Source organism: Callospermophilus lateralis, chromosome 2 (genome assembly GCF_048772815.1).
Source record: "Callospermophilus lateralis isolate mCalLat2 chromosome 2, mCalLat2.hap1, whole genome shotgun sequence".
NCBI lineage: Eukaryota > Metazoa > Chordata > Mammalia > Rodentia > Sciuridae > Callospermophilus > Callospermophilus lateralis.
The window spans coordinates 115,991,794-116,010,525 of NC_135306.1; the positions used below are offsets into that span (position 1 = coordinate 115,991,794).

The following is an 18,732-nucleotide window of genomic DNA, read 5'->3' on the forward strand; positions in this document are numbered from 1 at the left end:
GGGTATTGAACTCAGGCACTCAACAATTGAGCCATATCCCCAGTCCTATTTGTATTTTTAATTTAGAGACAAGGTCTCACTAAGTTGCTTAGTGCCATGTGTTGCTGAAGCTGGCTTTGAACTTGCAATCCTCTTGTCTCAGCCTTTCCAGCTGCACCACTGAGCCCAGCCCAGCTTTCAAAATACAATTTTTAAAAAATAGCTGGGGATATAATTCAGTGGTAAAATGCACCTGGATTCGAGCCCTGGTACTGCCAAAAAAAAAAAAAAAAAAAAAAATTAACAAAGTGTGAAAGGGGACAGAGAAGTTGGTTTATGCAGGGAAATGATTTAATGAGTGGTATTGCTTTAACTTGGCAGCAAGGGATATGGCAGAGGGCATTTGGTGGGAGAGAGACAATGAAAGGTGTTGAGATGTGGGATGCTCAAAACAAATTGGGGTAGTAACAGAAGTGAGCTGGAAGAGTGATGCAACAGTGATGGTGTGAAGGTCTGTACTTCACCCGTGTTCTTGGTGTCTGGCTTTATTTTATTATTATTATTATTTTTTTTTTTTTTTTTTTTTTTTTTGCTGTAGGACTTGAGATAGGTAAGAGCCTTTAGTTTTCAGTTGAGACCTGAGTTTGGAAAGATGGCTAGCTCTGAGGGAACAGCAACTCCCAGACAGTTCTCAGTTCTGGTGAACTGAGGAATGCCTTCAGAGGGGTTTTATTTCTCATAAATTGTACTCAGGGTATCATTTTCATGACCTATGCTAAAGTCATTGGCTTACAACTTGAAGAGGAATGGTTCACATGGAGGTGAGCAGAGCACAGTGAAGACAGTGTGGGGTTTGAACCTGTGAATTTACTCCTGGCCACTTGCTTCTAGTACCTCTCTCTGATTCCCAAATTTCTTCATCAGTTCAACAGAATTAACAATATTTTATCTACTTTATGGGGTTGTTGTAAGGATTAAATGAGCAAGGAAAAATGAAAGTGCTTTTAAATTCTAAAGTATTATAGAAATGTCAGATCTTTCAATTAATTAGCAAGCTGCCTAGGGTTCCAAAATTATGCTGATTTTCTTTAAATTTCTCTTCCTCAGCTTTTCCTGCTATTTATTCATCTAACTACAGAAACAGCAGGATCCTACAGTCCCCTGCCACAGCAATTTTTATTGCCATCACCATGACATCTCATGTTGCTGACTTTGGACCAATTAAGTTAGATGGTACTGTCAGAATCTGTAAGCCTCAGAGCTGTCACACTGAGGTTATGTGTTCAGTGCTTTGGGGTACATGATCCCAAAATGCCTCAAACCTATTCACTAGGGCTGTTAACATTTTCTCTGTCTTCTAGAAATGATGGCTTTGTACTTGAGCAATTTACATAACAAGGAGAAATAATGGTACCTTCCAGATGAAATGGTCACTCATGTTTTAGACTTTAGATCAGATGGGGCAATAGACCTGCCTATTATCTAGCTCTTTCTTTGGAACGGGCAAGGTTTTAGTAAGCTTGTGCATATAGTCACCTGGTTTCTTCAGAAATGTAAATAGATTGATTTCTCAAATGTTTAAGTCCCTAAAATCTTAATTTGCTTTCTTTATGTTCTTTTCTTTGAGATAATTTCATCTATCTTCCATTGTTCATCTGTCTATTCATCACCCATCCAGTCAGCAGATGTTTATAGTATACTGGCAAGTTCTATGATAGATCACAGGTGGACGGTGATGATCAGTATACACCAAGTTCCTGTCCACTTGAACCCTACAATATAATGAAAAGGCTGGCATTAGATAGATAGTTATACAAATCAACATGAAATTATCAAATGTGTTAAGTGCTTAAAGGAAATGTACTGGGTGCTGTGAGAGGAGTGAGCAACAGGGAGGTGCCAGAGTCTCTTGTTAAGTTCTTAAGTCAGCTGGTTAAGCAGGTTTGGAAATCAGAAAGTCTTCATTGAGTATCTATTATGTGTGTCTTGCCACAGAGCTAGATTAAACCTAGGGGTGCTAAACCACTGAGCTACAAACCAGCCCCTTTTATTTTTTTATTTGAGACAGGATATTGCTAAGTTGCTTAGGGCCTTGCTAAATTGCTGAGGCTAGCTTTGAACTTGTGATCCTCCTGCCTCAGCCTCCTGAATCCCTGGGATTATAGGCATGTGCCATCACACCTGGCAGAGCTAGATTCATAAAAATATGTAAAAGAGGTAATTACAGACACACTTTGCTCTTGAATAGCACTCAATGTGGGAATACTTACACATATGAAAGCAATTTGAAAATAGTGCTCAAAGCCAGGTTCAATGGCATATATACTTATAATCCCAGCTACTCAGGAGACTGAGGCAGGAGAACTACAAGTTTGAGGGAAGTCTGGGCAACTTAGACCCTGTCTCAAAATTAAAGAAAAAAGATCTGGGGCTGTAGCTCTGGGTTCAGTCCCCACTACCAAAAAAAAGAATAAAAAAAAGAGAGAGAGAGAAAGAAAGCAAAATAGTACTAAGGCCATAGAAATGCCAAGTTATGTGCTAGAACTTCAAAGGAAAAAGATGCAAAGGAAATTAGAGAACACCAAGAGGGCTTCCTGAAGGAGACGGTACTTGAGCTGAGACCTAAAGGAAATGTAAGATAAGTGTTGGTGGTAAAGAGGTAAGACTCACTCAAGGAGAGGAAATCATGAGTGTGGATGTAAAGAAGCCTCTTGGATGAGGGACCTGAGGATGAGTTTAATATACCTCTTTTACTGGTTTGAATTTGCTTTTGTGTAATCTGTAATATATCATTCAAATCAGAACTCTTTTGAAAATAAAAAAAAAAAAAGCTTTGTCTTGAGCAGATAGATATAGATGATTTCTGCTTTAAAGTGACAAAAGAAAGAGGCTTGTCCTAAAAAGGGGCAAGAGAATGAAGCATAGAGATGTAGTTTCTTTGTGCATAGTCCATGCTTACTATATGGATTTGACCATAATTTATTTACTTGTTTTTTTCATTTTTTTTTATTGGTTATAATTATACATAATAATGGAATTCATACCTGCACATGATATAATAATATAATTGGGCCCGTATCATTCCCTAGTATTTCCCCCTTTCCTCTTTTTCCTCCTCCCTCCTCCTAGGTTTATTTAATTTTATTTGTTGACATCACTTATTGTTGGAGCCTAGATTGGGTCTCAGGTGTCTGAAAGGGAAGCAATCAGCATAGATAGAAAACAGTCCCAGCACACTCTCAAGTGTGTGTTATTGAAGATTTCTTGCCAGGGAGAAGCAACCTAAAGATTATTAGGGTAGTTTTATGATTGGGGCAGACTTAGTAATTCCAAAAATTAGTGAATATGTGAAGAAGCTTATTTTTTGTTGTTGTTATTGTTGTTGAAATTATTATAAGATAAGGTGGCGTTTGTTGTTGAACTCTTGGAGAGTAAAGTTAAAGGTAAAGTAAAGCTACAGGGTATCTGCCCATTTGGGAGAATGACAGCTCAGCTTCTCCTCCACTTCTTTTCCTAATTGACTTTTTTGCTTTATCAGCGGCTTAGGAGGGACACAAGACACTATTAGCTTGAGAGAAGATCTAGGAATAAGATCTCAAAAATTAGTTTCTAGTCTCCACTCACACATAGCTGATTCTAGAGCCATATTTTCCTCTCCTTGGGTTTGCTGTGTCTGTGTCTGGCTAATTTTATCAAGGATTATGAGATTCCTAGGATATGGGGTCTAAACTAATTGGTAGTATCACTTTTTATACCGGACATATTTGTCACTTTATAGCCATCTCATATTATATACTTTCTAAAATAAGAGAGGATTTTTGTCTTTCTTTGAACCATGATATAATTGCTACTTGTATGAAATAGCTTGACAAGTGGGCGGTTATAATGCCTACTCTGAGATTCCCCAGAGACAGTGAAGGGAGAAGATAGCAATAAATTACCAGCTTGGTGGTGGGTTCCTTTCTGAATGTGGTAAGAATGTTGGGCTGTGGGAGCCTGGTGGGAAGTGCCTCTCCAGGATGTTGGAGCTGGCCTCCTGAGCAGCAGGGTGTGTGTGTAGCTCTGGAAACAAGTTGAGAGGCCCTGCTACTGCTTTGCACAGCCACTTCCCACCCACTGTTTCCTCCTTCATTATAGGTCCCTTTTGTCATGTTTGCTGTGTTTTCACCTGTGGTCTTGGGGTTGTGAGATTTTATACTTCCCTATTTTAGAGCATGTTAACCTTATCTAATTGAATTTTATGCTTGCCTGATTAGAGACTTTAGACAATTTGGGGGGACTTACACAGGGCAGGATTTCAAAGCCCTCCATATTTGTCTTATTTAGGTGAAGATCAGATGTAAGAAAGGAGAAGTCAGACCCCTCAGCTGATATGGTAGGAGAAGGGTCTCTTCTAGTGAAAGGACCTGTACCCCAGCAAGGTTGGGAGTGTGCTGATAATGTGCTGCTTATGTTCTTCCAGTGCCAAGCACAGAATTCACAGTGGCCACTGAACTTTAGCTGCTCTGGAGAATTTTTACCAAGACCATGGCTCTAGTTTTAACCTCCAAGAAGAAATAGAAGGCTTAAAGATCCCATGGAACCTGTGCCCTTCATTTTTGTCCTATTCCATAGGGTGGTCTGGTTAATGGAAGCCATTGTCACTGCTAACCCCCCAGCTCTGGCTAAGCAGAATCATTTATTTCTGGAAGATAGTAAGACCACTGAGTAATAGCAATAAGAGTAAATTATGTATGTATAATATGTCACAAATAAATTCTACTGTCATGTATAACTAAAAAGAACAAATTTAAAAAGTTTAAAAAAGAGTAAATTATGTTCTAGTTATTGCAGTATAACAATTATCTAAACTTGTTGGTACAACACAATAGTTTATTATTGTTTTTTCTTTTGGTTCTGGGATTTGACTGGACTTATCTAGCCAGTTCCCACTCAGGGTCTCTTATGCATTGGCTAACAGATGATGGCCAGGTTTGGAGACATCTTAGAAGCTTCCTTACCCATACTTCTGGCAGTTGATGCTGCCTCTTAGATAGATCTCAGCAGGGGTGTTGACCAGAACCCCTCATACATGAGGCTTCTCCATGTGATCTGGGCTTCATTACAGCATGGTATCTAACTTCCAAGGGGAAGCACTCAAGAGCTGTATAGTTTTTATGACCTAGCTTTGGAAGTCACACAACATCACTGCTGACTCATCCTATTGGTTGGACGCTAGCCATAGGAATAGTTCATGTTCAAGGGGAGAGAAATTGAAAGTCTCCTATTTATGGGAGAAGTGTCAAAGAATTTATGGATATGTTTTAAAATCACCATAGTTTTTTAAATGTTGTTCTCCTTCCAAAATAAATAATTTTTCCTTTAAAGGTGATTTCTTAAAAATAGGCATAAGGTATACAAGATTGTCCAACAGGTTGTTTCCTTCTGCACCTTCTTACAACTCAGGTGGAAAGGGAGATGACACCCTGTGACATCTATGAATTTGGTTGTAGGCCAAGGTTTTTTTTAATATTTATTTTTTAGGTGTAGATGGACACAACACAATGCCTTTATTTTTATGTGGTGCTGAGGATCAAACCCTGGTCCCTCCCATGCTAGGCAAGCGCTGTACCGCTGAGCCACAATTCCAGCCCATGTAGGCCAAGTTTGACATGCTTCCAATGGTGTTCTAATCCTTTAGGTAGCATTAATACTCCTGAGAAATAATTTAAGTGCGCTTGTGTTTTCCTTACTGATGCCGAGAACACTGAGAAATAGTAAGAAAGAAGATACCAACATTTCTGTACTTTTGTACTTCTTTGTCAGCTTATTATTCTCTTATGCTTACTGTTTCATTATCGTTTCTTGGCTTTTTCTCTTTTTTCTTCACCCCCAGATGCTTTCCTGAGACCCTTCATCTGGCAGTTTCCCCATGCTAGATTTGTCTTCAAGACACATTAGTGTTTTGCTCAGTATATTATTCAGTTGCTTAATCATTGAGATCTATTGACATTTTAGAAAGAATAAAAAGAATAAACATTGTTTTTATTCTCCTGAAGACTTAGTCTGCTTTCTAATTGTTATGAAATTCATTCTTTAGAAAGAGGCCGTCTGCAGGCCACCTGGGTTCCAAGTCCGTGCTAAAGAGACTCAAGTTTAAAGACAGTGTACATGGTGTACAGATTTTTAGGACTGCTACTGCTTTTAACTAGTAGGCTAAGTGTCTGGAAGCATTAGAATCTTTGTTCTAGGTTCCTTGAGAACATAGATGATCAACATCTGATGGTAATTCTTTACAGCATGTTTTAGGGTCTTAGAAAATATTTAAATATGTATTTATCATTTATTGTAGTTCACATTCTTTTTGGGGGGGAGGGGAGACCAAGGATTGAACCCAGGGGCACTCAACCACTGAGCCACATCCCCAGCCCTTTTTATGTTTTATTTTGAGAAAGGGTCTTGATAAGTTGCAAAGGGCTTCCCTAAATTGCCGAGGCTGACTTTGAACTCAAGATCCTTCTGCCTCAGCCTCCAGAGCTACTGGGATTACAGGCATGCACCACTGCACCTGGTAGTTCACATTCTTAAAACTGCATTTATATTAGAATAAAAAGGAAAAAAAAATGTGAACCAAGGATTTCTTAAGAAGTGTCAGGTGTCCTTATTTAGTAAAATAAAGATCATTGAATTATTTTAAAGTATATCTATTGTTTATTTCTTCTCTGTAGAACTTTAGCCCCTGAGTCATTTACTTGATGTGACTTCCAGAGGTTCTTCTGTTTTTCATATAGAGGTAGCCCAAATGAGGGTCCAAAAAGAAGGGGCAGAGACCCTCTGAATGCTGTTGGGCATCTTCTCCACAGGAATGATGAATAGAGCATATGCCATCTATATCTTTCAGTAGCAATCACTGAGAAAAACACTGGAAAATAGTGTTTCCCCAGCAACTGTGGTGAGACTGAGGTCAGAAAATGTCCAGTTGTCTAATAGCAATCCTTTTTCCATTTTCTGCTTCTGAACACTGGCTCAAGGTGACGGGTCAAGAGGTTATGATGTTATGCCCAGTGTTGATCAGGGCCACAACTCAGCAGAGTGATTCACTCTAGAAACCAGTGCTGCAGTGCCATGATCCCAATTTGTGCCTCAGCAACATTCCTATTCATTACACATATGGATCCTTGGAGGCTACTCCAAATAGTCAAAACTGAGAATATATTCTTTGAATAACAAGAGTTTTTTGTATATGCCTGCTGAAAATAAGTCACATGGAAAATAAAGTCACACTGGTCAAATTGGTAATGATGATTCAGCAAATTCTATGTAAACCCAAATCTGGAGAAGGTTACCTGACCAAAGGCAGTGGTATTTTCTTTGCTAACAGACTCTTCCCATATTTCACTTGCACTCTAACATCCCATGGGCTAACACAGCTCCCCCTCCACTCCACATATACTGCAGGCACCTGCTTTACTCTGCCCACCTAATGGTTATAGTACCAAGTTATTTGGGAGGAAAATATAAATAATGTCATTGGTTTGGAAATTTCTTTTTCCTTGTGGAAGATGAATATTTCAAGAAAGGAGAGGGGAGTAAGCCAGATGTTCTAAGAGTCAGGGCATATTATGTTGTTCACAGAATAATACTGAGCACTTTCTATGGCAGTAGATAGGTAAAGTTCTGTGCTCCGGGAACTGGAGTTCTGGTGGAGTAGAACATATAACATATCACTCCCGTGTCTATTTCCTTTTGAGGAACAGAGTTAGAAGTCCCTCTGCTCTTATTGCCATTAGTGTTATGTCCCTCATCCCATTTTCTGTTAAAGACTATTAAGAACAATCATATTTTTGCTCCTCACCAACTTTTTGAGCAATTCTTAAATTGCTCAATAAGAGACAATATGTTGTCTTCGGCTAAGTCTTGAAGGAATTCTGAGATTTTCCTGAAGAAGTGAAAGTAGCTGTGAAAGGTCTCTCACTTTGCTAAGCACAAGAGAATAAAGAGAGAAAACCAACCTTAAAAAAAAAAAGCCCCAGCCGGAAAGAGAACTAGCAATAGACCTGTGTACATGTTTATTGGGGGTATTGATGTTTTAATGAATGGATGGATAGGTAGATTTAGATTTTCTAAATGACAAATTGCCCCAGCATTTCCATTTGTGCTTGCTGAACTGGTGACATCAGGGACTGGCAGCCAATCTTCCATTGACGTCAGCAAGTGCAGATTTAAATCTCCACAGCAAAATTCTCCCCAGCTCTGATAAATAGGGCTAGTAATTGAATTAGAAACATTCCAAGCTGTCAGCTAATTATGCTGTTCAGGCGATTGCTTTGTCCAGATCTGTTTCATCCTTGTATCGCTTGAGTGACTTTCTCACTAGGAGGGGAAATATTTCAGTTTCCATAATAGAGGTACATATTTCATGTCTCTATGATTTATGCTGTGCTCCCTAGGGTCATTTAGCTTTTCCCTTTATTGCAGACATTGTTGTGTGAGTTTTGATAGGCATGAATTTTATTCTAGTTTGTGATTCAATCTAATCTTTGCTTCCGTGCGTGTAAATGTGTGCACATCCATAGTATTCTGATACTCAATTGCTTTCTTCTTTCACAAAGGCAGATAACCAATTTGATTACCTTTTTTTGATACTAGGGATTGAACTCGGGTACTCAACCACTGAGCCACATACCCAGCCCTATTTTGTATTTTAGTTAGAGAAAGGATCTCACTGAGTTGCTTAGTGCCTTGTTTTTGCTGAGGCTAGCTTTGAATTTGCCATGCTCCTGCCTCAGCGCCACTGGGATTATAGGCGTGCACCAGCACAACACAATTTGATCATCTTTTTCCAACAGTTATACAACAAATTCAAAATGCCCTAGTCATGCCTAACATATTAAAGCTATTGATGGTAAAGAAATTAATCCAATAGAAAATTTAGTTTGTTGGAGCTGGGGCTATAGCTCTGTGGTAGAGCGCCTGCCTCACACGTGTGAGGCACTGAGTTCGATCCTCAGCACCACATAAAAATAAATAAAGATATTATGTCCAACTACAACTAAAAATAAAATTTAAAAAAAGAAAGTTTAGTTTGTTAATTTAAAAAAAAAAGAAGGGCTGGGGTTATGGCTCAGCGGTAGCGTACTTGCCTGGCGTGTATGAGGCACTGGGTTCGAGTCTCAGTACCACATATAAATAAATAAAGGTCAATCAACAAATTAATCTCAACTTCTTTCTTTTTTTTTATTATCAGCTGTAATGTTAGAAATTGAACATAATCCAACTTGTTTTTTGGTTTAAAAACAAACAAAAAATTAACAGAATTTTCTCATCCCAGCTCAGAGATGAGAATGGTATACCTTGACTGGTTCCTTATTACTTCTAGAAGTCATTTAGTGGCTGTGCATGTTAAGATAGATGATGCTGTCAAGATCACACCCAGAGTTGGCAAGAGAGAAGGAGGCTTATTTTTGAGTGAGGGTTTCCTAGTGCCATACTAGAAAATAGATTCTTCTTAGCATCTCCTTATATTTAATCCCCACCTTTTATACAGTTTCATGTTCAGACTTAACTAGAAATGCCTCCTTGTTTTACAAGCAGATTATTTAGAACTAGGTACTGATTACTTAATAGTTTTATTACTGAAGGAACATAGCAGAATTGGGTGTTTCTTGACTTTCTTGATGTATTGAAGTGGAACCCATGTTTGTCCTCAGCGAGATGGTTTTCCCAGACCACAGATTCTTGGATTTTGAATTCCTTATTGGCAATAAAAACCCTTTCTTGTTCATCATTGCATTTCTGGCACTCATTCTTTTGCTGTAGTACTCAGTTACTTGGAGTTGAACTAAGTTGACTTAAATTAATACCTTGTTTGTGTAATATCCCTCCCTTGCTCTCTTCGTTCATCTGTTTTCCATCCATCCATCCTTGCAACTTTTTTTTTTTTTAGCATTTATTAGTGCCAGACACATATTGGTAAGTAAAGCAAACATGGTCCCTGAAATCTAGATGTGTGGGTGGAAGGAAAGACAAAAAACAAGTTAACCAACAAATAATTACAGATCGTGAAGAATTCAATGAAAGAATTTGCGAGGCACACTGAGACAGAATAAGTAAAAGTAGTGGAAACCTAGTATTTTATAGGATGGTTAGACATCCTCTCAAAGTAGGTAACTTTTGAGCTGAGACATGAAAAATGAGGTGGACTCAGACATTAGAAAAACAGATGGAAGGGTGTTCTAGTCTGAGGAAACAGCATATTCAAAGGCTCTAGGATGTGAAGGAATGTGGTGGATATTTATTTTGGGGAGGTACCAGGGATTGAACTTAGGGGCACTCAACCACTGAGCCATATCCCTAACCCTGTTTTGTATTTTATTTAGTGACAGGGTCTCACTGAGTTGCTTAGCGCCTCTAGTTTACCTGCTGGCATTGAACTCTTGATCTTCCTGCCTCAACCCCCTGAGCCACTGGGATTACAAGCGTGCACCACTGTGCCTGGCTATTTATTTAATTTTGTTGTTTTGTGGTACTGGGGATTGAATCCAGGGTATTCTTCCTAAACTATATCCCCAGCCCTTTTTTATTTTTTATTTTGACATAGAGTCTTGCTTAGGTTGGCCTTGAATTTATAATTCTCCTGCCTTAGCCTCCTGGGGCTCTGGGGTTGCAGGTGTATGCTAGTATGCCCAGCAGGTACTTGTGTTTTTTGAGAATTGAAAGGAGGTTGGTGAGGTAGGAGCATAGAGGGGAAAGAGGAAAATGACAAGGTGGGGTGGGACCAGTAAGCCATAAGGAGCTACATCCCCTATGGCATTGTAGTCCATGAGAAAGAATTTGGAATTTATTTAGTTTGTCTCTAGTTACTGTTGAGTGGACAGAGCATTTAACCTCAGATCCCCATGAATTTGGTTATGATTGGAGAAGTTGCTTTTTTCACTTTGTACCTTGGAATGTTGAGTGGATAAAATTAAATGATGTAGGTTATATGCTTTTTTGCAGCCTTCACAGTTCGATCACAGTATTATCGTTTTGAACTTGTATATCAGTGATTTAGTATTTAGAATATGCTAAATTATGGTTACATGTCGTCTGTATTCTTTTTCTTCCAAGTAGATTGTTAGCCCTTAGAGAATAGACTTTTAGATCTACCTGGCCAGTATACAAAACCTTACATATAGTAGGCACATAGGTTTTCTTAGGTTTTTTTTTTCTAAAGAATTTGAGGTTAACTTTTTTGAAATTTTTTTTCTACTAATTGTACAATAATAAGTGTGTGTATGTATATACATATATATTTGTACCCAGGGACACTTTATCATGAAGCTCTATCCACAGCTCTTTTTATTTTTTGAGACAGGGTCTCACACAGCTAACAAGGCTGGCCTCGAACTTCAGATCCCTTTGCCTCAGTCTCCCAAGTTGCTGGGATTACAGTGTGCATTACCATGCCTGTTTGTTACCTATTCTTACATATGTTTGAATTTTTCTGTTACAAATGGAAAACCAAGTTATTTGTGAAACAAGAAAATAAATAAATGAGATGGGGGGCTGGGGTTGTGGCTCAGAGGTAGAGCACTTGTCTAGCATGTGTGAGGCCCTGGGTTCGATTCTCAGCACCATATAGAATAAAAAATAAAAGGTTCACTGACAGATTTAAAAAAATACTTGAAAAAAATTAAAAAAAAATAAGTGAGATGGTATAAAGTAAAAACTAAAACTACTATATCATAGGGAGTGCATAATTTTTTAAAAATATTTTGTTTTAGTTGTAGTTGGACACAATACCTTTATTTTTTATTTTTATGTGATGCTAAGGATCAAACCCAGTGCCCCACATGTGCTAAGTGAGTGCTCTACTGCTGAGCCACAACCCCAGCCCCGATAATTTTTGTTTTAATTGATATTGCTAGAATTGCCTTTTTAAGTGGCTGTGTGGATTTACATTTTCACTGGTAATGTCTGTTTCCTAATTCTTCACCAGTATTTAATATTGATCAGATTTTTAAACTTTTGCAAGCCTGATTATTGAACATTATATCTAGGTTTGCATTTCTGTGACTACTAGGAAGATGGAGCATCATTTTAGGTATTTATTTGTCGTTTACATTTATCTTCTATTTATATGTTTTATCATTTTCCCCGAGTTTCTTGTCTTCTTATTTATTGCAGGAACATTTTATATGTTGTAGATATTAATCGTCCATTCTATGTATTGCAAATATTTTCCCTAATCTCTGCTTTTATCTTTTTTCAGTTGAACATTTGTACTAAAAAATAATGCATAGGAGTTTTTCTTCCATTTTAGCCCAGTCAGCATTTTTGATGATGGTATGTCCTATATGCAGCCCAAGATAGTTTTCCAAAATATCTTTGGAACTCCCTGGCACAGTCTGTCAGCATACCAAGAAAATAATCATCACCATCTACTGTCTCAGCCCAGTGGACTGTTTTTATACTTTTAAGCTATTTTATATGTAACTTACAAAAGTAAGAATAAAAGGATAACAAATTTTTTTTTCATTTGAAAATGTAATAATAACTTAAATATAACAACTTTTTCCATATTCTTGTAATTGTAAACACACATATACCACTGAAATGAACATTGTCCCTGAATGCAACTAACTACTCATTAGCTGTCATATTTTCTTTGTTTTTTGGAAGACTCTTAAAAAGAATAAAATTGTAAATAGAACTCCTCCCCAATAGCAAGGAACTTCTCCAAAAAAGAAAGTATAAAACTACACTTGGGTCCAGTGAATTCTGATGTCATACCAAGGGCTGAGTTGATCAAAAATACATAATGAATATATTGATGAAGCTTTTTTTTTTTTTTGTGATGACATCTGGAATGGAAATAACTCCTAGGTTTGCAGGAGTTTGCTCCAGCTTGCATCTTTATGTTCTGATCATCACCTTATCTGTGCATCCTGAACAAAAAGAGTAAACTAACTTCCTTTTGTCTGAGGCAGGTGCTTCCTCTTCCTGTTCATTCGTTTTCAGCGGCCCTGCATTATCTTGCGTGTCCCTCCTCTAAGCCTCTTTTCTCTATCAAAGCCCTTGAGCTGTTAGTTGCTGAAGTGAAGTGCATCTCTGAGCACAGGGCACTGCCAGCAGCCCAGTTGGGAAGTATCGCTAAGAAGTGTGTTTGCCAAGCACAGGATATCATTGTGTGCAGGCATTGCAGGAGTCTGCCAAACCTAGAGGTAGGCTGCCAGTACAAATGCCACGTTGACATGACATTTACAAGTTTAGAATTTGGAAAAAGACTGGCAGTGGAACACCCCTGAGCAATCTCATTTAGGGTGGCAGTAGGTGGGCCAACTTTAGATTTTCAGACTCGGAAATCAGTCAGGAAGTAAAGCTTCATATAGAATTTGAAGCTGTTTTAATAAAAGAAAATAAAATCATGGCATTTGCAGGTAAATGGATGGAGTTAGAGAAGATAATGCTAAGTGAAATTAACCAATCCCAAAAAACTAAATGCTGAATGTTTTCTTTGATATAAGGAGGCTGATTCATAGTGGAATAGGGAGAGGGAGCATGGGAGGAATAGATGAACTCTAGATAGGGCAGAGGGGTCGGAGGGGGAGGGAGGGGGCATGGGGTTATAAATGATCATTATTATCCAAAGTACATGTATGAAGACACTAATTGGTGTGAATATACTTTGTATACAACCAGAGATATGAAAAAATTGTGCTCTATATGTGTAATAAGAATTGTAACACATTCTATTGTCACATGTAAATTTTTAAAAAGTTAAAAAAAAAAAGAATTTGAAACTGTCACTACAACTTTTTTCTAGGAAATGATAGATTCTTTTTGCCTATTCCTGGGATGTAGGATAAACTATAATTGTTAAGCATGCAGATTCTAGAATCAAGCCTGGATGTGAATGAGTCTCCATCATTTACTGGATGATCCTAAACAACTTACGTAACCTGTGTGACTTGGAGCAAGTTTGAACCTCAGTTTCCCATCTATAAAAGAGGGGCTGGGATTGTGGCTCAGCAGTAGCGTGCTCGCCTAGCCTAGACATGTGAGGCCCTGGGTTCAATCCTCAGCACCACATAAAAATAAATAAATAAAATAAAAATATTGTGTCCAGTTACAACTAGAAAATAAATATTTAAAAAAGAGGGCTAATAATGTCACTTTGCTTATAGAGTTAGCAGATTGATTGAATTACACATTTAAAAGCAAATTTTCTGCACTTATTACTTTCTTAAGAAACTCTTGAGAAATTCAGGTTTTCAGTTTTTATATTTCAGTGATAAGTTGATACAATTTTCCAGAGACATGTATAGACTCTCAGGATACAGATTTCTTTACCTATCTAAAAAAATTCAGACCTGGAGTCAGAATCATTACAGTATTGGGCATCACTACATTTTCTTAGATGTAGTAACCATTTGGGTGTTAAGAATTCATTTCAGGAATAGCAGCCCTTTGATTGACCTAGAACTCTTTTGTGGCACAGTTTATGCAAAATGAGACTTGAGAGCTATTTTGAAGGGCATACTGTGATTTATTAGGGAGACTGTTTGTCATGAGTAACAAGGTACTTGTTCTTAAGTATGTTATCATGATCTGTTACTTAAATAACAGGCTTTTATGTTTTATGTGCTGTTTGTATAAGATGTAATCCTCACAGGGGAAGAACTGGGGAATGTAGTTGACCAAATTATTCTGTGTCCATGTATGAATATATTACAGTGCATTCTATTTTTATATATAATTGTAATATACTACCAATTAAAAATAAGTAAATAAATAGAAAGAAGACCAGTAAAGTAGAGGAAGGAGATCAGTGGGAAGGAGGAAGGGAGGGAAAGACGTAGCACTGGGGATTGAAATGGAACAAACTTTCTTATATGCATTATGGATATGTCAAAATGAACCTCACTATTGTTGTATAACTATAGTGCACAAATAAAAACATAAAAATAATCCTTACAATAGAGTTTCCTATAAGTATCATTAGTAAATTCTCCCAAGTAATAAATTTTTTCCTTTTTTTTTTTTCAGATCTTCAAAGCTGCTTCGGGCATTCTATGTCCCCTACCTTTCAGATCAGTATACAGTGTATGCAAACTACACTATCCTTAAACCCCGGAAGACAAAGCAAACCAGAAAGAAAAGTGGAGGTTAGCTACACACCCATGGTCCCAAAAGACAACCATCTTGTTAATTAGTGATTCCTCTGACCTGACTCCCTCCAATCATTGCCTGTAATATTTGTATTAAAAGTCATCTGACATGAATACTGGAATCTGGGTGTTTTGGGCTAGTCATAGTTGCATTTGCTTCTAGTCTGTCTCTGTTCTGCATGTAAACTTCTTGCAGATAGAGAAAGGCCCTGAAGCAGGGAGAGATATATTGCTGCATATCTCATTGTCTTTCTTCTATTAAATTATTCACTAGACCGGAGAAGAGCAGAATCACCTTACAGGAAGAATTGAAAGTCCCTGGACTGGATGCCTGTGTTAAGCTGTTCTCCACACTCTGGCCTGGCATCTGAGAACTAGCAAGGCTCTCTTAGGCCATGTGGGCTCCTCCACCAAAGCTGTTGGCAGCTCCTAGCAGACCTTGTTCAAATCCTAGTGCTGAAATTGAGCATAGCCTACTTGCCAACTGACATGTCCTTTTCATCTCCAGCAAGACAAAGCTTCTATCAAGCACTTCACAGGACTAGTACCCTGTCCTGGAGCTATCTCAGGAAAAAGGCTACCATTTGAGGAACTGTGACCTAATTTTATTATATTTGCTGCCTCTAATTTTCATTTTATTTCCTTTACAACTAACTTTCACTGTATGGTTAGTTTTTTTGTTGTTATTGTTATTTTAAGTTTTAGCATGCTCCATAATTCTAAACTTCTCTGTATAAAGGAATCAACAGACTAAAATATAACTGAGTAGGGCATCATTGACGAAATTTGGTTCTATCAGTTGGTAGATTTGGATGACATCATGTTTTTAAGTAATGTATTCTAAGACCATTTCTGAAAAAATTAAGTTTTTTTTTTTTTTTTGTAACAACCTAGTGAAAAGGACTAGTATATAATTATAGCACCTATTTTCAGCTCTATTATAAGCACATCCTGCATGGGGCACTTCTAGGCAAATAGGCAATGATAAGGACCCAATTAAAATGTAATAAGTGTATACTATTACTTTACCTTTACATTGTATTTCACAGTTGACAAGACACTTTCCCAACATCTCATTTGATCCTCACAATCAGTGTGAGGTAAACAAGGCAGGTGATTTATCCCCATTTTACAGATGAAGAAAAAGACTAAGGATTGGAGGTGAAGTGACTTGCCTGAGGTCATAGTCAGTAAATAGTTGAGCAGGGGCTAGCTAGAACCTATGTTGCCTGACTTTTCTCATCTAGTGCTTTTCCATGCTTCCTCAACTGTGAAAACATACTGATGATGAGGTTGACCAGAGACCTGATTGATAGTGTAACTTTCTATTTTAAGGAAGAATTTTATTTATATTTCTTTTAGTTCTTTGGAGCCTTCAATCTGCCTGAATGTTAGATAAACCAACAAAGCAGTGCTCTGTGATATTGCCAGGCCCATGGCCAGAAAGTGCTGCTTATTTTGGAAGTCATGTTCCTTTGCAGTCACACAGGATCCAACTATCAATACTATTTCTATTGTCCATTGGGGGCCACATTATAGGTGCCTTATTTCCTTAAAGGTCAATGTTTTTGGTATCTGAAAACAGAATGAATCTTTAGTTTTCCATCTTTTACTTTTCAAGAAAAGATATTCCCCACAGGAACTGAACCCAAGAAGGGAGAAGATGTGATAACAGGAAAAATGGGAGTTATAATAAAAAAAAAAAGTCTCTCTGGAGATTCATGCTAAAGGAATATCTGAGCTGGAGTTGAAGCACTGGAAAGGTAATAGGTATAGACAGTAACTAGAAAGTAAAGATAGACTGAAGTCCCACTTGTTTGAAAAATCTCTGGCTTTTAATTCTCAATATTTGATTACTGTTTCCTAAAGCAAATAGTGAATATATGATCTACCCACAGGACAGGGAACTGTACTTGAAGCATTTTGCCTACTTACTTATAAGTAGAAAAGTTCAGTGATGGAGGTCAACAGAGAGTGCTTTTTGTAGCGCATATGCTTAGCATGGGCAAAGTTCTGGGTTCAATTCCCAGCACAGAAACAAAAAAGTGGTAGAATGCTGATGATTTTATCATCTTGCTTGCTTTGGGGAAAAAAAAAAATGTTTAAAAAGACCTTTTAAGTGAGAACTTAATTATAGCACCAAAAAAAAAAAAAAAAAAAAGTCCAGAATTGATGCAGGGCCTCCTTGGGAATATCAGCTCCTATCCCTTTGAAAACCTTATTTTGGCTTTCTCTGTTCTATGTATCTTTAGTGAGAGCACAACAAATTGCAGAGCACTGTGCCATCTGCTATAGGTAAGGAATTCAAAATGAATGCTTTTTGTGTGAAGGTGTTTTTTTGTGTGTGATATTTTATAAACATGTTTTAAAATGTCCATCTCTTAGCAATACAGGGATGTTAGCTTTACCTCATCTGGTCAGGTAGCATTTCTCCTCCAAAGAGCCAAAATTCAGCTTGTGTTAACTTCTCTGATCCTGGTAAAGAAAAAGTTATCTAAGATACTTATTACTCCAGAGATTATTAAATATTGAAGAATGAGGACTACAGATTATTCATAATAGACCTTGATTGTAAGCCTTTAATTGTGGCAAATCTAGGATTCTCTCATCTCCAGCTCTTGGGCAGCCATCTGAAACTGAATTTTGTGACACTTAGTACCAGCCATTACTGAACCAGTCTGTGTGGTAGACACCTAATCTTTTGGGATAATCAAGCAAATTGGAACCCATACTTTTTATTACTGAATTCAAGTTTAGAAGCAGATTCTTTGATTCAAATCAAGATAATTCTTGATCCCAGGTATTTATTTAGGTCATACATTCTAGTTTGAATTTCTGAGAAAAAACTTTGAACACCCTATGTATTTCTGGAGCATGAGATCTGGGGTAAACAATCCTTTCTTGTATTTTGCATTTCCTGAGATTTATAGAAATAAGAATTCACTGTGATTGTATACTCACATGGCCATACCAGGCAGCCCTGCTCTTAATTTGGTTACTTTTAGTTCCTCTAATGAGAGAAAAGAGGCATAATTAAATCTTGACTCCCACAGACATAGTAAATCTCATGTGTTAATCCATTCTTATACCCCTACATTAAATGCCTTGACTAAAGCAGATAAATGGACATGGAACTTAGCTTTAATTTTTTTGCAACAGAAAGATCAAAATTCCATATGGCATTGTTGGATTTTAGAGGCTCTCTGGTGTATTTGTAAATCTGAATGTTGCCTTTAATTTTTTCAATCTATTTAATCATGTGATTTATGCTGCAAATGAAATCAGGAAGCAGTACAGCGTGGAAGCAAGAGTATTATCCAATTCATTTGTCTTCCTGATCTTGTACTTTATTTCTTGTGTCAGTGTTTACATGCCATACTTAACTGTATTTTCTGTGAAAGAAAAAGTTAAAATAAATCTTGACACTTTAATTTTCCTTTTCTTAGGTGATATGTTTTCTTTTGCTTTCAGCTTTTAAATCCTGCTTCCCTAAAGCCCACCCCTCGATGCACAAACTTTCCTTCTACCAAATAGTCCAGAATATTTGTCCTGAAAGGATGAAGCCTTTGGGAAGCTCAATGAGAGCTAGTTCTTTTTTTTATGAAAAAAAACAGGTACAGCA

General features: G+C 37.5%; 1 protein-coding gene across 2 annotated transcripts in view; it reads left to right on the forward strand.

Annotated features, from left to right (window-relative positions):
• Alg9 (ALG9 alpha-1,2-mannosyltransferase) overlaps positions 1-18,546 on the forward strand; it is an 84,781-nt gene extending 66,235 nt beyond the window's left edge. For both annotated transcript variants that reach the window (XM_076846421.1, XM_076846422.1), the window contains exons 15-16: positions 14,989-15,107; positions 15,385-18,546. In XM_076846421.1, coding sequence (XP_076702536.1) covers positions 14,989-15,107; positions 15,385-15,422 — 157 coding nt within the window. In that variant the 3' untranslated portion in view covers positions 15,423-18,546. The remainder of the gene's footprint in view (positions 1-14,988; positions 15,108-15,384) is intronic.
• Positions 18,547-18,732: the final 186 nt, after the last annotated feature.